General features: G+C 43.4%; 1 protein-coding gene across 1 annotated transcript; it reads left to right on the top strand.

Annotated features, from left to right (window-relative positions):
* Window positions 1–6,628: 6,628 nt before the first annotated feature.
* THOC7 (THO complex subunit 7) lies at window positions 6,629–14,985 on the top strand. Its single transcript, XM_040075841.2, has 8 exons — window positions 6,629–6,854; window positions 7,202–7,319; window positions 8,159–8,286; window positions 8,444–8,530; window positions 9,502–9,559; window positions 12,601–12,667; window positions 12,787–12,856; window positions 14,095–14,985. The coding sequence occupies exons 1-8, from the start codon at window positions 6,836–6,838 to the stop codon at window positions 14,160–14,162; spliced, it is 615 nt and encodes a 204-aa protein (XP_039931775.1). The 5' UTR covers window positions 6,629–6,835; the 3' UTR covers window positions 14,163–14,985.
* Window positions 14,986–24,845: the final 9,860 nt, after the last annotated feature.

Here is a 24,845-nt window from a genome sequence, read left to right as displayed (position 1 = left end):
CCTGGAAAGAGGCAGGATTTAAGCACGTTACTGCTTCAGCTACTGCGCAGAAAATGTGCAGATTCATCATCTCCTTCAAGCCTTTCTGGTTGGTATAATTTTAAGAAAACACCAACAAACACTAAAGAATTTGGCTCCCCCACCTTCATGTAACATGACCCAGCTGGCCTCAGCCAGACCAGCCTTCCCCTTTGCTACAACCAGTTTGAGGCACAACCTGGATTTGCCCCTTCTAGGTGCGACAGTCTCTGCTGGAAATGCCCAGTTATCCTCTCAGCACATTTCTCTTGAAACATTTGCTTAAACCATCTGTTTAGACAGCAACTGAAGCAATAGTCTAGAAGCTACACTGGCACACACACACCAAAAAAAAAAAAAAAAAAAAAAAAAAAAAAAAAAAAAAAAAAAGTGAAGAGAATATGCCATCTTCCTAAGGCCACAGCTTCACTTTGGGCTTTCACACTCTTTCCAGTCCTTATTGTAGGCTATCAGTGGTCAGAAACAAAGTTCAGTGTTTTCACAGCATCATGGAATCATAGAACCACAGAACATTATGAGCTGTAAGAAACCCACCAGGATCATTGGACCCCAACTCCTGGCCCTGTTCAGGACACCCCAGCAATCCCCCCTGAGCCTGAGAGCATTGTCCAAACACTCAGAGCTCTGGCAGGTTTGGGACCGTGACCATTCTCCCAGGGAGCCTGTTCCAGAGCCCAACCAGTGCCACCCCTACTACATTCAACGTTTTACAAACAAAAATCTGAGCAGGCATCACCCAAGCATGTACTCATGCCTCCAATTACTTCTATTTCTCTGCTCAGGCTTGTACCTCAGAAATTAGGAATGAGAACATGTGTCAGTGTATCATGTTTAATGGGAACTGTAAATTGTAGTTGTGCTTGAACATTAGCCACTGGCAGAGTTTCTCTATTACAAGAAAATAAACCATGAAATAATCCAAAGCACAATATAAGCCCAATTTAAAACAAGAAACTGATGTTTATCAATAGATCTGACGCTCTTTCTCCATCTCCTGAGCCAGAAGCCTTTCTTTCAACATCTCTCCATGATGTGGCCAAGCTCAAAGCCTTGTAAAATATCTATGTCTTCTTTTACAGTTTGGGACTGCTCTTAAAAAAAAAATAAAGAAAACAAATTTAACCAAACAATTGTTTTTAAACTTCAAAAAGCTGACTCAGAAGCTGCGCAATAGCTCTGATTCAGCTTTCTTAGCTGAGTCAAAGCATCTGGCCACGTGATTCAGAAAACACCGCTCTGAAGTCGGGCAGGAGCTGCTTTCCAAAGGAGGAAATGCCTGTTTTCCCTTGTAATCATTGTGCAAAATTTCCTCGGTAGCACTAACAGTTATTTATTTAAACTTGATATGAGTAAACATGATATTCACAGCTCTCTTGTTGTTCATCCAGTGTTTCAAACCACAGTTAAATAAAAACATTTACCATTTGGCCCAATGCCAGCAAAGACAAATTCTTCTAAGTCAGTGGTAAAACCTCATTAAACATCCACCTCTTCCTCTGAAAACCCTGGCACCACACTGATCATTACCACAGCCATGAACTGAAGGATTGAGGAAGGAAAAATCAAAAATATGCTTTTTCCTTAGTAAAATAAAATAAAGTCACCCTGAAAACATCCTGCCAACAAATTAAGAGAATGCTAGATAACTGATTATTCCTGTCAAAAAAATTATTATTCCTGTCTGCTTTCTTACAAAACACATGAAACAGAATCACAGGACAGCATGAAATGCCACCCTAAAATTACCTGAGTCACTTTAAATCACAGAATGCAGACATCATGAGGGATCTCCGAGCCATTGCACAGGCAGCTGAAGTCTACAGTGTTAATGATTTTTAGATTAAAAGAAAATTCTAACCAGCTAATCTGTAGCTTCACGACACAGAGTTTCTCAAGAAACTGTTAAAACACCTTGACTTCCTTGCAAAGTGGGAATCTACCAAGTCTCTGGGAATAGATATGACCCATGGTGCCACTCCTGTTAATTCCACTCCTCCAACAGAGCCCCTTTTGGCACACACACAAGGCACACTTTGCTTTGCACCCCTGCACCTAAAGGCTCTGGCTTCTACGTTCAATACCTACACTTCCAGTATCATGAAATTTCAAGCTGAGTTTGACAAGCTTCAATAAATTAGTCACAGATCATCCTAAAATGTACAATAATTGATCCTCAAGCTTCATAAATAATTCAGTAGGATCTGGAGATGAAATTTGGAAAGCTGTTACATAATTCCTGCGAAGACAGCTGAAAGAGGACAATTATCAGAATGCCACCTGTGTAACTGAGATTAACTAAGACACAGAGTCCTTACTTAGGAAAAAAATATTTCAAAGGACCATGCAGCAGTATTTTTTTTAATGACCAAGATAAGCTTTTCTCCCTTCAGGAGAAAAGTAGTAGTGATAAAATGTCTTCCTAATGAATAAAATATTTCTAGGACTAATATTTTGTAAATTGCTTCTGTCAAAACTTCTGGAATTCTACAGGCTTCTTTCAGTTACAAAATAAAAAAATAACAAATGAAACCAATAGTGTAGACCACAACTTGTGGTTATACTATTATTTTATAGGAGCTTGGTTTTTAAAGTATGGGATTAACAGTACATTTAATCAATCTTAGTAACACAGGCAGTAGACAGCAAAATTGATTACTGTTCAGATAATAAAATGTTGCATTTTTAAATTACTGATATTATCACCACAGTCACAAGAAGTATGTTCGCCCTCCATTCTCTTGTTCTGCTTTTATTCTATGAAAATGGGCTGGCTCTGTAGAACACAAGGGTCCATGTCAGGAAAGCTTTTTACAAGGCTAAGAACCACTCACTACTTTTTATACCTCAATCACTGGGTTGAAAAATTTCAGGTTTATCTGCCAAAAGTGACTATTTTAATATCTGCAGAATTAGACAGCCAGTGTTTTAGAATTTTTACAGAATGGGATGACAAGCTCTTGGAACACTGATGCTAATTTTCAGTAAATGCTGAGGCTACAGAAGATTGCAAAGAAAATAAAACACTAACAATTTAAAATGAGAAAAACCAGCCTGATAAACCTATCAGGCTGGTATCAGTCTTGCACAAAATCCTAGTATATATTCAACAGAAAAATAAAGGATGGTGGTAAAAAGTAATGCTAAACATAAGCTTACGGAAAATAGGTCTCGCTAAATAAATTTGGTATGGCTTTCTGACAAGAATATAGGTTGGACTGGATAAAAATACCCTGCAGTTTCTGACCTACTATACTTAGATCTCTCTAAGACTTACTGCTACACAAAAGTCTGATTTAGAAGTTAGTCAACATGAAGAAAGCCTGGAATTTAAAACCACCTCATAAATTATTAGGGAGGCTAAAGAAAAATATTTTAAATCCACCTTGTCAATAGTTAAAGCTGATTTTTTTTAGCTCTTAAAAATCATAGCTCATTATGGCCTGCAATACTATAAAAAGCTTCTTCCCCTTTAACTTTTTGTGCGGTTGGGGAAAAAAATCATATACACACACACAGTTGAAGAAAAAGGGAGGAGGGATAAAGTCACTTGGAACTTTTACTCTCATAGATTGTTTTTCAGGAGAGAAAATTTCAGCATTAACAGACTTCCTCAATTAAAAAAAAAAAAAAAAAATCAGTGCACTTAAAACCGTATTTTCAGGAAAAAAAAAAAATCTATACTTATGAAAAATCAAAGCCAGTTCCACACACATGTAACATCTTGCAGTACTAAACTTACCTAGGTTATACTTCTTTCATCCAGAGTCACCTGGAAGCATTACAAAGCATTATTTAACACTTTTGACAAGGACAGATGTGCAGCAAATTATTATGTATAAGCTGCTCCAGGGTCTTACCATATGGCACACATAAAAGAATTCAAGGAAAGAGGGAAAACTGCATGACATTTTAGCTTGGTTGAAAGCACACACAGGTACTTATTCCAAAAGAGCTGGCACAGAGTCAGGTGCTATCCCCTGTGCAAGACATTTTTTCCTATTTGTGTCAATCTTCACTACTGATGCTTTAGGGAAGGTCCAGTGCTACTCAGTGCTTCTGCTGGTCCGCTGAAGGATTATATAAAAGAGTGCAGCTGATAGAATCTACACAGAATACCCGAAGTGGTGAAGGACAAATAAATACCAGTAAGTCAATCCTGCTCCAGAGATCTACATCATACATCACACTGAATTAATGGCAAAGACACGGCTGTATACAACAGAGAGTGTGTATACACAAGAGAAACAAGGGTTGTTTTAACACTTACAAGATGAGCAATTCTACTTGGAAATGGAGCAAAGCAAAACAAAAACTCTTAAGACACAGTGAATTCTCAAACCCATACAGAAACCCAGGAATAAAGCAGGAACTGGCTTCCCAAGCAAAAACATCTCATGGATATTTAATATGTCAAAATAGAGCAGGAGAGAGAACAGGCATTTGCATCAATACCTAGCCTTAGTGAGATTCTTGATGATGTATTTACCAAGTTCTACTTCCATTCTAAAGGAGAAAAGTTAATGAGCATTGATGATGCCTGAAAGCCCTGTCTGAAAAAGAAAAATAATGGCTTTGTTCTCAAAACTGTTCTTATGAGCCTAAGACCCAGAACAAAAAAATTCACAGAAGCTCGTAATTAGTAACAGATATGAAGAATGGCACAAAAGTCATTAAATATTATTAACTAGTCATATGTACTGCTGTATTCTAAATTAATTACTCAAGGGCTATCTACTTATGGAGAGCTTAATAAGACTATCTGACCAAGAATGGATTGATGAACAAAAAGTGAGAAAAGATTGTATTGGATTGAATAACAGAAAATCACCTGGAAGTTCTGAGACGATTAAATAAATAATTGTGGATTTTCACCTACAGTAGTCTTCAGTTCTGACCAACTTCACGAGAAAAACCAAAAGGGCTCAGAAAATGGAAAGAACTCAGAGAAGTGTAAGAAATATATTGTCTTGATTAAACTGGATGTTTCAAGATGCTTAAGACTTCCAAAAGGAAATAAGTGGATAAAGAGAGAAAGGCAGTAACTGTACAAAATTTGCATAGAGAAGTGCAGCTAGGTCTTCTCACCGTTTGGCAACATACTAGACTGTACCATAGGGATCAAAGCCTTAAGAAAAACAAAATTTTCAGTCAAACAAACTAAACGGCAACAAAACCAGAGTTCATAAAAGTGAGCACTTTTAGCAGCGCTTACACGGTTCATGAAGGCATGGCCCATTCTTTGGCCCAAACCTGGGTAACTGGATAGATCGTTAGGTTTTCATATAAAATTATATCACGCACCAATCGCATAAGAGTACACAAAAACTTCAAGAACAATAGCCACTTATCCAAGTTTCTCATGTTGGAAACGCTTTTGGCGGAGTTTTAACGACAACCCCCAGTAATGCTTCCCTAATACCATCTTCCAAAGGGCCTGATCAGTTGCCTATTGAAGACAAGGTACTGACTTGAAACAATCTACAAATCCGTAAAGAGCTATTAAATGCCTCTATCCAGAACAAAAAAGCGCCTCTTAATCACTCACAGCTCTAAAACCAGGAACTAACAGATTACAACATGTTATTTACTTCGTTCTTTTCTCACCCCGATTTTCCCCACCACCCTAAAACTGTCGATGAATTGTGCTAAGCAGAACAAGATCATAAACCACTGAACTGTCCAAGCCAAATGAAGAGGGAATAAAAAGGTGTCCAGGCTCTGGCAACGCCTCAGGTATTGTGATACACACTACAGTAACATTACCAGCGCTGTCCAAGCATCCAAGCCCATGCACCAAAAGCCTAAAACTCAACACACGGTAACACCTCAGCATCTCTTTCCTCCAGACACCTCTAGCCACTTTTTTTCAGCACCAGCTTAGTTTGCCGGGACAGGAAGAAACAACTATTGTTCCTATCTGCTGATCATAGTCAAACTCGCCAGGAACCATCAGAATAATGATTCTTTTGCACGCCCCCGGCCCTGCTGTTTGTTCTCCCAGCATCGAGTGGGGATGAACCCTAGGCGGCCATGGCAGGCCAGCCCAGCTCCTGACACCTGCGCCACGGGCACATCTCCACACCCTCACCAGGGAAAAGGCGCCGAGGAGCCAGCGCTCCCGATCCCTCCAGCCACGGGGGCCAGAGAGCCACCACAGGGGATCCCACCACCCTCACAGTGCCGCCACGTCCGTGACACCGAGCACCGTGACCGGACCATCCACCTGCTCCCCGGCTCGCCGCCACCGCGGCGGGACCGTCCACCTGCTCCCTTGTGCCATCGCCACCGCCACCGTAGGTGCGACGACACCGCCGAGGCCGTGCGGAGCCCTGCGCGGGGAGGTCGGGAGCACCGAGGGCGAGGGTGACTGAGGGCACCCCGGGGAGGACACCCCGAGCCGGGGCCCTGGCGGGAGGGCACTGGAGGCGCCCCCGCTCCCGGCGGCCTCGATGGCGCCGGACCATGTGCCGGGGGCATGGCGGGGCGGCCGGGCGGGGGGCGGCGGGGCCGGTGCGGGTGGCGGGGGCGGGGAGGTGGAGCCTGGCTGCGGGACCGCCGCTTCCCTCCCCCGTCGGGCGCTCACCTGGCGGGGCCGCCCCTCGCCAGGGGGCCGGTTCCACGCGGGGCGCGGGGCTCGCCCGCCCGCCCTCCCCGGGCCGCGCGTCCGCCGCCCGCCGGCTCAGGCCCCAGCAGCCGCCGCCTCCCCCTCCATGGCCGCCGCTCTCGCCGGCTGCATTGTGGGAAGCTGACCTCACTCGCTGCTGCCGCCGCCCCGCCGGCTCCGGCACTCGCCGCCATGGGGGCCGTGACCGACGGTGAGACCTCCCTCCCTCCCTCTCGCCATCCTCCCCTCCTTCCTCCCGCCCCGCGCCGCGACCCCCGCCGGGGCTCCCCGCGGCGCCGCGTCCCCCGCCCGCCCTCCGGGGAGCGGCTGCCCGCGGCCCCCGCGCCCGCCCCGGGGCCGCTCACCCCGCGGCCGGGCCTCCATGGCGGCCCCGGCCCCGCGGCCCTCCATGCGCCCCCGGCCCCGCAGCCCCCGCGGCTCAGCAGATCCGCCCGCTCTCGCTCCGGGAATCGCTCTCTGGAGCGCCGGCAGAGACCCGCGAGCGGCGCTGGCAGGCGGCTGCCATGGCGTGAGGGTCTAACTGGAGTTTCCCCTCAGATGAAGTTATCCGCAAGCGGCTGCTGATCGATGGCGATGGAGCTGGTGATGACAGGCGGATCAATTTGCTGGTGAAGAGTTTCATTAAGTGGTGTAATTCCGGATCTCAGGAGGAAGGGTATCTGTTGTTTTGCTTTGTTTTTTTAAGTCTTGGAACTGCTTAGCTTGCGTTTCAGTGGAAAGCGGGGCTCGATCCATTTGGAAGAGATCCGCGTTAAAATGTGCACAGCTGCTTTTCTTTGGCTCGGTGCTGTTTCCAGGACAAACGCCGAGGACTGTGCTGAGAGAGGAGGGCTGCAGACGGGTCAGAAATCACTGAAGGCTGCGGGCTGTATCGTGAAATCTGCCAGCCCCGCTCGAATGCCCTCAGGACTGCTGTGCCTGCTGCGTGATCCAGCCGGGAGTCCCGCTCTTATAACAGGATCATGACTCGGATATTTTAGTTGGCAGTTCTGCGTTTGTTCTGTTAGGGAAGGGAAATACTGCTGGTATTTCTGCTGCTGTCGTTCTCTCTCTCTCTTTTTTTTTTTTTTTTTAAAGTCTAAATTAGTAAGGTACGAGTGACAGCCTTCTGTGGGGGTCTCTGTTAGTAATGGTATAAATTCCCAAAGGACACAATATTATGAGTGTGTATACAGGGAAGCAGTGCAGTATTAAAATACTGCTTCGGCAGTCACAGAGCCAACCCCAGCTGGAAAATTTATAAGCCCTGGGTCAAACTGCTCACTGCTTTAATACCCACTTTACACTGATAAGGACGTGATGGTGAAATTAATGTGTCCAATGTTTCTAACTGCACTTCCAAAAAAATAATACACTGACTCTTTGAAGTGTTTTCTCTGTTGAATAATTGTTATTTAGCTGTTCCTTGTGCTACATGAAGTTTTGTTTTCTTGCTCTGTAAAGTCAGGAACTATTTTAATGCTGCTTGAGAGTAAACATCTTGTCTGTTTTCAGATACAGCCAGTACCAACGAATGCTGAGTACTTTATCACAGTGTGAATTTTCAATGGGAAAAACTCTTCTGGTGTATGACATGAACCTGAGAGAGATGGAAAACTATGAAAAAATCTATAAGGATATAGGTAAACATGAGAAAATGTTACTGGTTTCTGCTTGATAGTTTCTCTAACGAGCAAGCTCAGGCCAGTTCTAGTGAACATAATATATACATCAGATGAGTGGTTTGGCTATTTTTTAAAATCAGTATAAGTCTATATCTTTCTTTCTTTATTTTTAAAGAAAATAGTATAGCTGCAGCCCATGAGAAGATATCTGAATGCAAAAAACAAATCCTGCAAGCAAAAAGGATTCGAAAAAATCGCCAGGGTAAGGCGCCATATCTGTATTTACAGTGGTGGGCTTCGTTGTTTTATTGTCTTTTAGAATACATTGTATTGAAAATAGATTCTAAATTTTTGAAAGTGCAAGGCATCATGATAACTATATTCAGCATGGTGGGTTCCACTCACTACTGAAAGTTTTGGGTGGATGACACAGGCAAGATTGAGCCAGATCTCAATGAAATGCAGCATCAGGAAAACCAGAAACTGTCCTTTCTGAACACCTGTTCTAAGAGGTTTATTTTTTCCCTACTTTTAAAATTATATACTCATAATTCATTGAAACCTAAACCAGTCTAAAAGATGAGCAGCTGAGAAGAAGCTAAGAATTGTTTTTTCGTGATAAATGAAATGCCAAAAAGAAATTTTAGAAATAAAACATGGAATGTTTTAAATACAACTGTTTGATCAATGCTGTGGATAATTTTGAACTCAACTGGAAATTAAAATAACCTTAATCAGTAGGAATGTGGAGTTCTTACATCATCACAAACATAGGTCTGAAGTGTTTGCTTTTTGATATGTTCTATCCAGTCTGCAGCACAGATTTTTCCAGGTGAATGAGATAGTTGGCATATGTATGGTCTTACTATCAGGAAATGGCTGTGTTGGTTGTCTGTATAACCATAATATTGTTCCTAATGTGTAATAGTTTTTTAAAAAAATCCTAAAAATTACAAAAATCCATGCATCATTTTATACTCTAAAAATCTTTAAACTTCATGTGTAACATTAACACCATTTTCTGTACATACACGTTTGATTGTATTTAAACCCAATGTTTATGGATCAGACACAAAAGACTGTGTAGCAATGCAGAGCTGTCTTAAGGTGTTTTGAGAAACATTAAAACAGTTTTTCAAGGAAAAAGAATCTGCCATTCTGTGGTACCTGAGTTTGGGTTCTTGAATCTGTATTTTCAGAATTATTTAGATTAACTGTTTAAATGTCTTTCAGAATATGATGCATTGGCCAAAGTCATACAGCATCACCCAGACAGACATGAAACACTGAAGTAAGTATAAAACTACATTAAATTATAATAGAGCAGTAAACTGGAAGCCACCAGACTTGACATTTCCTTGATTTCAGTTTGACTTTTCCTCACATTTGTATGATTTCTTTGACACAATATAAACTTGTGTTTCTGTGCCCAAATGAGCTTTCCTTAATCTCCCATCAGTATGGGTAAGAAGCACTGCTAATTGTTCTGTAGTTGAATTTTTCCCCACTGTTGAGGTGGATAAATGAACTGAGATGTAAATGCACATCTGATGTCAGTTTACCTATGAGTTGTTCAAGAAAGGGAGATGGTGGGAAGTCCTTTACCTGGCACCAGCCAGATTCCGTAGTCACTTGAAATGTGTAACACACAAGCGAGTAAAGTGGAATGAGAGAAAGCAGGAGAAAGCTCCTGGGGTTCTTTTTTATGTTTTCCTTCTGGTCGCTGTTCCTGCATGCCCGGTTATAAATGGCTGCGTTGTGCAGCACACATAACCTGCCCTGGCACGCAGGTCAGACCTACCTGTTGTCCAACTTGTCTTGCATGTAACTCTCAGTGCTGCTTGTCACATTCTGGGTCTGCATCCCTGTCTGTGCTTTTGGGGCAGTTGTGGGGAGATTAACTTTATTGAGCCATAGAAACATGCCAGGACTTATTGCATCTGTGAGTTTGTTGTTCTTAAACTGATTAAAGATGCAATGTGGGATTACTGTACCCATTTAAGTGCAGCTGTGCACTTATCCTGTTCCCACTTTCAGTGAAATTGCCAGGGGAGGCTGTCTTTTCATATTCCCCATGGCCTTTCATAGCAAATGGAAGTGTTTTGGTTATACTATTACCCTAATAAAAGCATTTTTAATAGCTATAAGCCACTGACAATACTTCACACTTTTCTTACTTGTATGTTGTTTTTCTGTGCCTTGATTTCATTACCCCAGCTCTGATTATTACAGGCAATGCTCGTGAGGCTTGACTACTTTTTACTTCATTAGTCAGAATGTGATATTTATCAAGTGAGGCTTTTATTAAAGAACTACCAAACCCGCAGTTTTTCAGATAAGTCAATAAGGAATAGAAACAACTAAATGAGAGAAGTTGTGGCTGCCCCTTCCCTGGAAGTGTTCAAGGCCAGTTTGGATGGGGCTCTGAGCAATCTGGTCTAGTGAAAGATGTCCCTCCCCGTGGCTGGGGCTTGGAACTACATGATCTTTATGGTTCTTTCCAACCCAAACTATTCTATAATTCCTTGATTGGATGATATTTTTTTATCTTAGAGGATGCTGGGTTGTTTGGGTTTGGAAGGATTATTCTAATTTTGCTTAACACATCCAAGCCCAAGTTTCTTAAGTAAAGCTATAAAGAGTGATAAGTTTTAGCCGGTAAGAATGCAGTGTGTAGGAAAGTATACAGAAGATGATACAATGAACCAAAGGCCACCCTTAATTCAGAAGAGAGTAAGCCTCACTAACAATGTCACACTTTTAATGGCACTCCTTATCACTAAAAACACTTGAGAAAACTTCTTGTAGGAAGAAACAGAAAGGGTTTATTGCAAGAGTTACATATAACAGCTTTTGCAGGTTATGTGGCACAATAGGACAAAGTTTAGAAAAATACTTTCTTTATGCTTTGAAGCGAGTGTTTCTTGGAACAACGAGTCATACAGCACAAAAGAAGCTGTTAACAGCTTAGTCACAAGTAGTGCACAGGAGCCAATTAAGGAAGTGATAGGAGCTGAAGTACTAAACAACAGTGCCCACAGTGTAATTAGATGCAGTATCAGAAGAGCTGTTCAGAGGACCAAGAAATGAGTCTTAGAAATGGAGATATGAAAAGCAAGAAGGCTAAGCAAAGATTCTCTGGAATGTAAAGTAAAAAGAGTAAAATTCCAGATGTAGCTTGGATGTTACTACAAAAAAAGCCTGTCCTCTCTCAGTCTGCTTACACCTCGCAGTCTGATTATACAGTGTAATCGGCAAGATTTGGCCAAATGGAAGTTTTTCAGAAACTTGAAACCAAATGTATCCAAAATCAGTGTATAAGCCTGTAAGCTGTTAGCCTGCTTCCATCAAAGAAAAGGGTAATGTCACACACAACTCTCTCAGGTATTCCCATTGAGGTACCAAGCATGCTGGATCAAAAAAAGACACCCTCAGGTGGCACTAAAATAGACTTTTTGCCATCCACAGTGAGGTACTTAGGACTGGAGGGGTTTTGTGCTTCCCTACCCAGACTAGTTGCTGCAGCTGTCAATGGCTTCAGGAAAAAAGGTTGATTTCCTTGCTGACCCCTCTATGACTGTCTGCTAATTAATCAGGGATGAGCAGCTTCAATCCACTTCACCTTTAAAGGAGCAGTTTGCTCTCATTGTGTGGTGCATAAATTATGATGGGCATTAGAAGTAGAAGGACCAAACTGGAGGTTTGGCTGTAAGAGTTGGTGCTCCATCCTCATCTGAAACGTGTATTATGGTACCTGCTATTCTTAGCCTCAAAAAGGATTGTGGGGGTCCGTGGTGAGTTGGAGTGAGAGCAGAAAGTTCTTCCCCCAGAGGCTGGGCAGGCACTGAACAGACTCCCCAGGGAAGTGGTCACAGCACCAATCCTGACAGAGTTCAAGGAACAGTTGGGCAATGGTCTCAGGCACAGGATGTGACTCTTGAGGTATCCTGTGCAGGGTCAGGAATTGGAGTTGATGTTCCTTATGAGTCTGTTCTGGCTCAGGATATTCTAAGACTCTATGAATCTACTTCTTTAACTTGTGTTGTAGGGTCAAGTAAATGACATGTTTTGTCAGGACTGAGTTGTTACAAATGGCCAGGGTACAACTGTATTCCAGCTTGGAGGCCTAATTTTTTGTTAAAGTCTTGAAATTACAAGTCTGGAGCATAATAGTGTAACAATTACATGAAGTGACTTTACCTCTAAATCATTTCACTTCTTTTGTTTACATAAACAGTTTATTTCGTAGTTCTTTCTCCTCTACTTAGAGCAAATCTGTTTTGCAAGAATTTTACAGAATTTTTAAAGAATATTCTGACAATCTCTTTTCAGGCAGCTAGAAGCTTTGGGAAAAGAACTGCAAAACCTTTCTCACATTAAAGAAAATGTTGAAGATAAGGTAGGTTTTTCATAGAGATGGTAATCTAATAATTTATTAGGAATACAATTAACCTAGAGTCTGCTATGTGTTGTTTGGTATGTGCTCTGTTTCTTACAACAAGTATTGTATCATTCCAGCTGGAGCTGAGAAGGAAGCAGTTCCATGTTCTCCTGAGCACCATCCATGAACTTCAGCAAACCCTGGAGAGTAAGTGCTGTTCTTTGGTAATTGGTATAACTGGGTTAGGTTTTAGCAGATCAAAAGGAATCCCAACTTCCAGCAGAGGGATAGCTCTGTGCAATTGAGGCTGGTGACCTCTTGTATTGGCAGAATTTTCTCCCCAGTATTAGTCCAGAGCCTGAGACTGCTCTGATTTTTTTTTTTTTTTTTTTTTTTTCTTCTACAAGCCACCCACTGTGCCATTTCCTGACTAGCTTCAGGTTAATTTGTAGGCAGCAGAATTCTTTCAGATGTGAGGATGGAGAATAGCAATTTGAGCGTTTTGTTTTGTTTTCTTAAACAGAAAGTATTCCTTACAGAAAATTATTCTTGTGCTTATTTCCAAATTTAATTTTATAATTCCTATTTCAGTAATTTTGAACATGCCACTGCTATCATGGTATCATTTGACGCTTTACTAAAAAGAAATTGAAATACAAGGAAGGTAAATGACAACCTATTCAGACTGTGAATCTGTGATAGAACAGGGACTAAAACTGTCAGACATAAGAACTAAATTCAGGAATTAGTCATACTCATCTTTTGTCACACAAATACTTGATATTTTCAAATCAGCACTAACTTTCCATGCTCTAATACGGGTAATACTGTTTTAAATATTATTTGCTGTATATTTGCCATGTCTTTCAAAGACCGAACAATTGGTACAGCCTCTGGGCATGACCTGATTAAATGCAGAGATGGCTGTAAGAGCAGACTTTCATTCTCTAAGGCCGTCTAGATCTTCTTAAGTGGAATGAACTGTTAATCCTAGGTGCACTTTAGCAGAAGGTTATTGTTATTATGTGCTACTAACACTTGCTTAAGTATTAGTCTTGAAAATGCATTTTCATGTGAACATATAGATTACCTTTCAGGATTTTGTGAAGGAAGTAGCAGTTTAGTGCAAAAGCACACCTTCAGTATAAAATAAATAAACCATTAGTAGGTAAAGAGAAAGAAGGGGTTAGAAGCAATCTGGTAGCATTTGCTTCAACTGATACTATGGAATTTACCCCGTATTTCCAGTAACAGCTGTTAGAGGTAACGATTTTAAAAACTTTGAAGGATGTTTTTGTTTATTTGAACATAGCATTTTATAGAATGAGATAGTCAACTACACCTTTGAGGCAATCAAAATAAAATATTTAAATGGGTCAAAGTTCTGCAATATAGCCTGTATATATGATCAAGCATGTTTGACTAACAGTTATATTGAATTTTAGATGATGAAAAGCTTTCAGAAGCTGAAGAATCCCAAGAAACTCAGATGGAAGCAGAGGCCAAGCAGTAGATGGCATATGAAGACTGACAATACTACTTAAGAAAGTCTGAGTATCTTCACTTTCTGTTGAAATCAACAGTAAGAGAGATGGAGCTGGAAACAGTTTTCTACTGCTTCTGTGAATTTTTATATTAAAATATGTGGTTTGCATATGCTTCAGGGGAAAACAGTTGCAGATGTTTGCAGACAGGCACGCAGTGTTAATCCACAAACTTTGTAATCTGTGACAAATACACTTTGTTTCACAAAGGATGAAGCTTTTACACCGTACTTGTGAACTATGGTGTTTGCAAAACTTTGCCAATTAAAGGTGTTTTCACAGACTTTCCTATTTTTAGTAGGGATTGAGCCTTATAATAAGGGCTTCTTTTCTTACATGACATCAGACTAAGGGCAGTGCATCTTTTCATGCGTCACAGCTTCCATACCCTTTCTAGATGGAACCTAAATCTGAACTACGTAGGCTCTTAGTTTTTCAAAGTAGCTGCCATTTTAGAACTTACTGTGACTAGACTAGAATTTGATAGTTTCATGTAAAAGAAATTACTTCTATAGAATTAATGCTTGTTAAGGGTTATAAAAACATAAAAATTATACTATACTAGCTTTAATTTTTTCCTCAAAGTGATGCAAAGAACTGCAGTGATCCAAGCCTTACTCCGCTGTTTGTTGTACCACTCAGTAGTCACATTTTGAAATGGCACGTTTAAAGCTTCAGTTTAAAAGCTCTGTTCTTGGAGAACCAGGAATCTAACCCAAATACCATTTATAATCTGCTTCTGGATTTTATCTGGCAATTGACTATTATCAAAATACATCATAATTTCTGAAACAGATGGTGGAACCCTTCTTCTTGCATGATGAAAAACTAAAGCAGTAGAGCAATAATCATGGTGTTAAAGAATCAGAGATACTTTAGTTATTACTGGGAAAAGTGGAATCTATCCATCCACCTCATCATCCTGATGTCTGAGCAGTCTGTTGGAAAGCAGGAAAAGTTTCAACTTTCCCCAAAAGGAAAGAGAATGGAATATGTTCTATGCTTTTGTAAGCCAGGCAAGAAGGAACAAGGGGCAGTAGTAGATCATATTCTAAAAACACTGACTAAATGAAGCCTTCCAGTGGTTTAGGTAAAGGAAAACATTTTGGTTCTCACTCAGACTGTGTCATAAGCACATGTGCTTCAAGTGAAATAATGTTACACAGAATAGAGCTGCTATCTCAGTAGGTGACAGCTGAGGAGGATTTCCATGATTGAGACTTCAGACATTTCTAATCTATATGCTTTATAATTCCCACTCTCAGTGGCTATGGATCTGTGTGGATTGGGTTGAACAGACATATCTGGGCTTGTTTTGCTCACATTCCAAGTTTGCTAAAGGCAAGCCAGCTGAATAAGAAGTCACACAACTTGAGTAGCGCAGTGCAGCCCTGTACTAATAAGCTGTCAAAAGTCTTCTAGTTCACAGTTGGTCAGCTCAGAACACAGGGGGAGCTCAGGTTTGCCTGATGGAGCCTGTACAGACATGCAGTGCTTCTCATGCACTATGAATTTGGCAGGTTGAGGGGTGGCTAAGCAAACAACAAGTACTTAATAGGAGAAGTACACCATCAAAAAGTATTACGTGTACGGGGTTTTTCCCTGCCTAACAACAGGGAATGGTAAAATATTTTGTAAAGAAGCAACACAAAATTATTGCCAAATCAGGGAGGAGTCACTGTCATGAATGTATGAATTATGAAGATCATAAGTGACAAGGACTGAAATGACAGTTTTAAAGCATATTAATTTTTTGTGTGTGTGTTTGAAATGGCCTCCATGAGCTATCTGGACTGGACTTCACCAGTTAAAAACAGTCTCTGTAACAGTGAAAATCTCAAACTGTTCCAGTCATTGTTTCACACAATTCTTTGGAAGATCAGCCAAGTATCTTATCTCAGAACTTGCACTGCTCTGTACAGAACCTGACCAGAAACATGCCAACACCTAAGTCGGTTCCTCTGGTAAGGAATATTTACAGAGAATTAAGTTGTACACAAGAGACAAATGCATGGCAAAGGAATATATTGTAGTTCAAATTGCAGTGATGCAATCTTGAAAAGAAATTACTGCCCTAGAAAATTAAGTTACCCTAGTGCAGTGTGGCAGCAAGAAAGTGATATGACCAGGCAAATCAAAGAAAAAAGTAACATCAATTCATTGCAAACACAGTGGCACACCCGAAATATTTGCTCCTGGTTTTTTCAGTATACCTCTAACCCCTTGAACATTAGATTTGCACCAAAAAAGAAACAAAACCAAATGGAATTCATATACCAGCCAATATTTAACCTGCTTTATTACTGAGACTCAGGTTACAGCTTTGAATCTGTCCTGCATATGCTGGAAATGTATATCTGCATGTCCTTTGATCTTCTGTTCCAGAAGTTTTCTGTGTGTCGTTTGCAAGGCACACATGATGGTCACTGTTACATCCCTGCCTAGAAAGCTCTCCTCTGTCATGCTGCTTACCTGCATTGATTCTAAATATACATTTATAAAACCCTAGGTACATAAATTCAGAATCTCAACAACCACACTATTTTAAAAAGCTGTTCCCTGGATTTATGATTTGCCTTGACCCTATCTAAGATGAAAGATTGTTATATGCCTAAATGGTCCATCTCAGTGCCCTTGTCATGTGGATGCAAAAATACAAGCAGAAAGAGAGCTGCTGAAGTGATAAACTGACATTTTCAATGCCAGGACTTGTTTTTGTGTCCTGTCCAAATGGGAGCAGCAGAGGGAGTGTAGAACATTGGACAGAATTGGTTAACTCAGGCAGGATTTGTTAAAACAGATTTAGCAAGCTTCATGAAGGAATGGAAGAAGGAGGAACAAGAATGTCACCATGGCACACTGTCAAATGATGAGATATCTCTGAAACCATGTTAATTTGAAGAAAGCTGCTGCCAGCAAAGAGAATTGGAAAAAAAAAAAAAAAAAAAAAAAAAAAAAAAAAAAAAAAAAAAAAAAAAAACAAAAAAAAAAACCCAAAGATTTATGAGCTAGAAATTATGCGTTATTTGAGATACTTTTAAGTTTTTCAGATGTCACATCTGGCTTGTACCATTCTTCCCTCCTTTACTCAAGGCTCAGGCGGGTTTCTTTTTCATGTAAGTTTAAAAAACTAAGAAAAAAATTTAGGAATGCAGGCAAGTACTGTTAGTTCTGCTCTGGGAACCTGTATGTTTTTCTTTCTAGACTAGCTGCACTAGGAACACATCCAGTGTTTGAGCCACTTTATAGATCTATATGCAACAGACCCTGGGGAAAGCACGTTAGCAACACAAGTGCTCCACCCAGATTGTCAAACGTGTTCTTGGCTCACCTCAGCCTTCGTTTCCCAAGTCTATTTCAATAAAGGTTGTTAGCACTGTTGCAGAATTCCCTCCGCTTGTAGCCCAGGGCTGTGTGGTGCTGGGCGCTGTGCAAAGGTAGAGCAGAAAGGCTGTTCCTGTGTGCTGGGCAGTGCCACAGCAGCCAGGAGGCAGAGCCAGGCTTGGCTTGTGTCCACCCTGGCCTCGTGTGATTCACCTGCCTGCTGGCAGCAGGAGCTGGCATGGCATGGCATGGCGAGGCTGTTCAGTGATGTGCCAAAGGCACTCGGGGAACGGGACACCAGGACATCCCAGCCAAGGAAACACAGCCTCCTTGTACCAAGGAGCTTCCCAAATATTCAGGAGTAATCCTATAGCCAGGGATGCAGTATGATGCGGACTTTTCCTGGGCTAGCAGAGTGCTGAAGGGAGGGATGAGGGGCCTTACACCTCTCTGCCAGGTGAAACGATGGAGGCCTTGTTTCATGGGAAAAGCCCCTCTGGACTGTCCTGGCCAGAGGCAGCACTGCTTGTGTTGGGCAGCCCTTGCTGGCTGAGTGGCAGGAGCTGGTCTTAATCGAGGAACCCACGAGAAAGGAACTCGGGAGTAGACTCGCTTTTCCACACTTGTTACGTTCATGTCTGTGTAGATTTTGTGAGGGGCCATAAAACCCGGGCGCGCAAACCCCGGCAGCTCGAGGGAGCGCTGGCGCTGCGGGGCGGGGCCGGCAGGGGGCAGCAGAGGCCGGGCTGGGCGGGCGCGGCGCTTCCCGGGATCCGCGCATCCATTATCCCCGCATCCCACCGGCCCGTTCCCGGGATCCGTGCATCCATCCCCGCATCCATTATCCCCGCATCCCACCGGCCCGTTCCCGGGATCCGTGCATCCATCCCCGCATCCATTACCCCGCATCCCACCGGCCCGTTCCCGGGATCCGCGCATCCCTCCCTGCATCCCACCGGACCCTTCCCAGAATCCGTGCATCCATCCCTGCATCCATCCATGCATCCCACCAGACCCCTCCCAGGATCCATGCATCCATCCATGCATCCCACCTGCCCATTTCAGGAATTCATGCATCCCACCAGCCCTGTTCCCAGCGCTTCCCAGCCTTGCACACCCTTTTCAGACCATTTGTTTGTTTTGCTACTGTTTCCCAAGTGCAGCCAGTCCTATCACTGTCTGGAGGGGTTAAAACCCTAGAGAATCATAGAATATCCTGAGCTGGAGGGACCCATGTCCATGGAGCACAGCCCCTGCTCACCCCCACACTTCACTTTCATTGTCTTCCCTGAGCCACCCTGATTCTGAAAGCCTCTCTCTAAAATGCCCCAAAACACATAAAACACTGCCAAGGAGCAGAAGGTGCAATCAAAAAACCTCTGCTCTTTGGGATACTACATGATGTGACATGGGAGTATCCAATACTTCATTTTCCTACTGATGATGACAGATCCCTCCATGCTGCCTCTCCCGTGCAAGGGCTGGGAGAGCAGTCTGACAGTGTTTGCAGCAGGACCAAAGCACCCTCTGGCATGCAAGATCCTGCTGCCTCCAACACATGCAGCCCCATCATTCTGAAACCAGGGCAAGAGCTGTTTAGGTTTATTACAGACTGGGTTGCTCTGAATTTGCATCATCACAGTGAGAAACTTGGCAAAAGTTTGCTAAAAACGTTACAGTGCATGAGAGTTCCTAAAATATTTAACAGCAAAGGCATGTGTTTTTAAATTGCTTTCACAATAAAGGGAAAATAAAAAGGAAACTACCTAAACAAACTTTTTTATGTTTTGCCAGTTTGCTCACAATGAAAAGTCACCATCAAGAGAATTTAAAATGATGGTTTATCTCCAAGGAGGAAAGGATTTGGCTCTTCTCAACACAAAAGTTTCATCAGAAGTGTATGCTGGAAATAACAGCATGTGCTGCATGTAACAAATAGGCCCCACTAGGACCCCATTTGGAACAGAAACAAAATATATAATTTATGATCTGGCGGGGCAAGCTGACTGCAGACACCTTCTCAAGGACCTACATAAAATATTACTACACTTAAATCCTATGAGCCTAAATGAAATTCACATTTACTTTTGCTGCATCAAAATCCCATGCATGAGCTCCTATTTCAAACTATGTGTCTTCCCCAAATTGTTGTATTGTTGCTAAAATCTCCCAAACAACACTAAGCTTCAAAACTGAAAACAGAAACCTCTGGTAGATTACCAAGCATAAGACACAAATTTGGGCAGAGCACATGGAAACAATCCCCACCTCCAAGTGCATTGTCTCCCAGTTACGTTTTACAACCTAGTGGAAATTCAAAGGTGAAGATGTTTTAACTTTTATGAGAGAAAACATGGGGCGAAAAAAAGGTAGGTTTTTTTTTTCCTTAGTGCCTATTAATGTCAGCATCTTCTGACTCATTCTGCATGAATTCACAGAGTTTTCAGATCAATTCTCTTTTGCTCTCTTATTGTGGCTGCAAGAGATGGGACGGGTCATGGAGCACTGGGACCACCACATCACGTTATTAGTGTTAGTGTCCCCTGTGCCCAGCAAGGTGAGGACATCTCCTGCAGTGGGATCATCCGCTACCTGCCCGCACACCCATGAATGTCCTGGTGCCAGGAAATTGGTTATGCTGGGGATTTTCCCTCCCTGCTAACACGTGCTGGTTATTTTTCAAAGCTTGTACATCTGTGTGAGGTTTCTGCCCTGCTGACGTACTGGCATATCATGTTATTGAGGTGACTTGAGGAGTGATTGAAGGCAAACTGGTGGTTTTGACGGCAGAAACCTTCCCTGGGAGACCTGTGCCTCAGTCAAATAAAATGTGAGCAGCAAAACTGTTTGCTGGCAGGTAACAGCAGCAGGATTCACTGAAGGAATGAGAAAACTTCTGCACCTTGGGACTCAGGTTGTCAGGGGTACATACTCATTCAGTTTTCTATATAGAAATACAGGTTCCTCCCAGCACTTCACCCGACCTTTCCCAGCACACAACACTCAGCAAAGTGAAGGAAATCTTTCTCCCCTCTGTGGGCTCTGGCAATGCCTCTGGGTGCCTTTGCTTGTGTACATGGGGCCCAGGGTGGCAGTGAGGGGGGACAGGAACTGTGCTGGCCACATGGGCACTGCTCCCCAAGATCTGCCTGGGCAGAAGAGCAGTGCTGAAGAGCTGGGGGAGCACAGAGGCATGTTTGGGACATGTTTGGGTTTGACTTGCCAGTACTAAACATCCAGGAGGATGGCATAAGAGTCAGCAAATCTTTGAATAGACAGATTATATTTGTATTTAGCTTGTGTTGGTTTCTCTCACTCCCTTTCTCTTCTTTACTGCCTAACCCACCAAACCTGCCAGCTGCTGCACTAAGCACGCCAAGCAACGGCAAAGGATCTCAGGGCACATGGGGAAAAACCCTCGAGCAATCTTGTTCCAATACATTAAACAGACAGCATATTTACTGAGTGTAGAGAGGTGAAAAGGGGATTTGTTCTCTGCTGCATCACCTCTCAAGATGCAGATAGAGACATACCCTAAGTCTGATAGGACTAAACCCAGACCCCAATCCTACAAGAACACCAGCTAACACTGTGCCATCCTACACCAAATCAATGAAAGAAAACGGTTCACCTCTATTTCAGGCCTCTCACATGATGCTAATTTGCTAGATATCATATAAGGACTACAGCTAGCACCCAACAAGTGACTTTTAGGAAGAAAAACACACAGCTCCTGCAATCTGGGTAAGGGGCTGTGCAGAAAATGGTGCAGGGAGGTAAGAAAGAACAAAAACATCACAGCATGGTTAGAGACCAAAATCCCGAGGGAAGCAGCAGGGTTGTTTGGCAGCACAGCATTTCCCTGCAGTCTGGGCTGCAGGAGCAGCAGCAAGGCTGTGCTGTGCAAGCCCTGTGTGACACAGCCAGGGGCTGCAGGCTCTGCCCAGGGCTGCCTGATCCCTGCTCCCACAGGCCCAGCCCTGCCAGCGTTTACTTGGCCTGTGGAGCCTTTGGAATCCGATGCTACTGGCTTTTCAAGTGTGCCAGTGCCTGCTGTAGCCTGCTGCCAGCTGATAGATGGTTTGTGCCACTGACAGCGCCTGAGGAAGGGAATTGCTGAAAAGCAGGGGGAATATTTATTTTCTCTCACTAATGCAAGCAGAGGATTTCCAAACCCTTGTAACCTGCATGTAGTCAGCTGCAGCCCGAGCCTGGCTGGGGGCAAACAGAATCCACGGGATACAGCGCCATGGGGACAAACAGCTAGAACACAACAAACGCTCAGGGCAGTGCTCAGAGACAGGCTGCAGCATCAAACACTGCAGGGAGTGACCACGGGAGGGATGTGAGCCAGCGGGATTACTGTCTTGGAAGAGCAGAAACGGAGCAAAAAAAAGGAAAAGCAAAGCCAATTAGCTGTGAGCTGATTGTCCATTTCTCGTTCTTGTTCTCCAGAACAAGAGCTGTAGCCTCTCTATGTAAACATATGAAGGTATATGTGTGTATTTGCAAATACATACACCCCCTGCAACTGGGAACCTTGCAGATTGCTGGGTCAAAGCACACCTGAAAGCTTAAAATTATTAAATCAACACACTTCTCAGTGACTCCCATTTTCTCTGACAGTGGCTCACAGCCTCACACCCATCACTACCACAGGTCCTCAATCGAGCCAGCCCAGAGCCCCCTCCCACACTCCACCAACAACAGAAACACAGAGGCACTGTGGAGGAGTAGATACTTGGTATTTTTTGTCTTGACACTTGGGGAAGCACTGGAAAGTTCAGCTACCTTGCTATTTCACGTTGCTCTTTTTACCACCCATTGTCAAACTCCCTCCTCCTGCTTGCTTTGCAAGTGCTCATCCCTTGGGGGAGCAGCGGGAAGGAGACTGGGCACACGGAGCAGAGAACTGCAATTTCACTGAGAAATAATAGCAACCGACCAAAATGTACTGATTGCATGGATGCATCAGCCCAAATGAGACAAGAAACATTCCCAGTGGTGTTGTTTCCAAATTGCTCCCTGCCAGTCTCGGTGCCTGTGATTAACCGCGTCAGACTCAGCAGGCTGGGTTCAGCGCCCCGTCCTTCCCCTGCTCATTAATTTCAGCAGCCATTCCCAGGCCGTGAAAAGGCAGCAAGTTGTGTTTGTTCGCTAAAAGGCTGTAAAGCTCCGTGGATGGTGTGCTGAAGCCACAAAGACACCGAGTCACACTGAGCTTTCTGTTCCTGGGGCTCCACAGCATCTCCTGGTGTGCTCGCCAGATCTCACACTCACCGTGTGGGTGCTGCACGTCCCCCCATCCCCTCCTGCTCCTCTTTGCCTTCTCTTAGCTCGCGTGTAAAAGTAAGGTACCTAAACTGGCCATTCCATTATTTCAGCTGAAATAATAGGGTCATGCCGATCATTCTATTATTTAAGCTGAAAAGACTTTTTGGAGGTCTCTACTCCCACCTCCTGCTCAGAGTAGAGCCATCTTCATATTTAGGTGAGGTTGCTCTAAGCCTGAACCTGGGTATTTGGGTGTCCCCAGGGATGAAGGTCCCAATTCCAATATTTGAGCACTGGGAAATTTTTTTAACTCCCAAAGTTAAAGCGCAAGTCTGCTACTGCTCATTTAGACAAACCATTGAAGAGGTCAAAAAAGCTCCTATATTGATTGTGCTCTGGTTTTCCTTGTGGCAAAATAGGAAAAGAAGAGTTAGAGCTGCACACAAGACACGAACTGAGCTCTCAGGAAGTGTTATTACAGAATCACAGAATAATGAGGTTGGAAGAGACCTCTAAGATCATCAAGTCCAACCTATGCCTTAACACCTCAACTAGACTATAGCACTAAGTGCCATGTCCAGTCTTTTTTTAAACACATCCAGAGATGGTGACTCCACCACCTCCCTGGGAAGACAATTCCAGTGCTTTATTATTCTTTCAGTGAATTTTTTTTTCCTAATATCTAACCTGTACCTTCCCTGACGTAGCTTGAGACTGTGTCCCCTTGTTCTGTCAGTTGCTGCCCGGTGGAAGAGACCGACCCCCACCTGTCTACAACCTCCCTTCAGGAAGTTGTAGAGAGTGATAAGGTCACCTCTAAGCCTCCTCTTCTCCAGGCTAAACAACCCCAGCTCCTTCAAACGTTCCTCATAGGGCTTGTGTTCCAAGCCCCTCACCAGCCTCGCTGCCCTCCTCTGGACACGCTCAAGCATCTCAATGTCCTTCCTGAACTGAGGGGCCCAGAACTGGACACAGCACTCAAGATGTGGTCTCACCAGTGCCGAGTACAGGGGAAGAATGACCTCCCTGCTCCTGCTGGTCACACAATTCCTAATGCAGGCCAGGTGCCATTGGCCTTCTTGGCCACCAAGGCACTTTGCTGGCTCATATCCAACCGGCTGTCGACCGGCACCCCCAGGTCCCTTTCCACCTGAACACTGTCCAGCCACACTGTCCCCAGCCTGTAACACTGTAGGGGATTTTTGTGGCCAAAATGTAGAACTCGACACTTAGACTTATTAAACTTCATGCTGTTGGACTCTGCCCATTCATCCAACCGATCTAGGTCTCTCTGCAGAGCCCTCCTCCCTTCCAACAGATCAACACAAGCTCCCAGCTTAGTGTTGTCTGCAAATTTACTAATGAAGGACTCAATGCCCTCATCCATGTCGTCTATAAAAATATTAAATAGAACTGGTCCCAATACAGACCCCTGAGGGACACCACTGGTGACTGGTCGCCAGCTGGATGCTGCACCATTCACCATCACTTTATCTCCCTACATCAGCGCAGCCACCCCAGCTTTTCAGCAGCCAAGGGGAGAGACCAGTGACAGGATTTATCATGTCAGATTCTGCTCTCCCATCAGAGTGGATGGCTGAAAAGCTCACCCCGATGCTTTTCTTTCTGGAAGCAGCTTTGCCTGCAGAGTCACCTGCTGAACACTCACGCTGTGCATTGCATTAGCAAGGCACACTCCTCCCACTAGCAGAGTGACACGATGAATGTATCCTTTCCAATAACATTTCATTTGGAAATCTTGAAGAAAAATAATTACTCATGCTCCCCATCAGAAAGGAAAAAAAAAAAAAAATTCAGAGTGCTGAATGATATTGTAGCAGTGCCTGTAATTAAGGAACTGCCAGCATTTTAATTATAAACTAATATCTTCAGTGGCTGACGATCCAGCTGTTCAGCAGACCCGATAAAACTGAGATTGCCAGTTCCAGAGTTACAGACCAGCAATTAAGGTTTTAGGGAGGTTTTCTGTACTTCTTGCTTATTAAGCTGTGTTTCTTGTTTGTTGAGGGCATTGGGGAAATTTCGGTAAAGTC

Source organism: Hirundo rustica, chromosome 12, assembly GCF_015227805.2.
Source record: "Hirundo rustica isolate bHirRus1 chromosome 12, bHirRus1.pri.v3, whole genome shotgun sequence".
NCBI lineage: Eukaryota > Metazoa > Chordata > Aves > Passeriformes > Hirundinidae > Hirundo > Hirundo rustica.
This window is presented reverse-complemented; position numbering and strand designations above follow the sequence as displayed.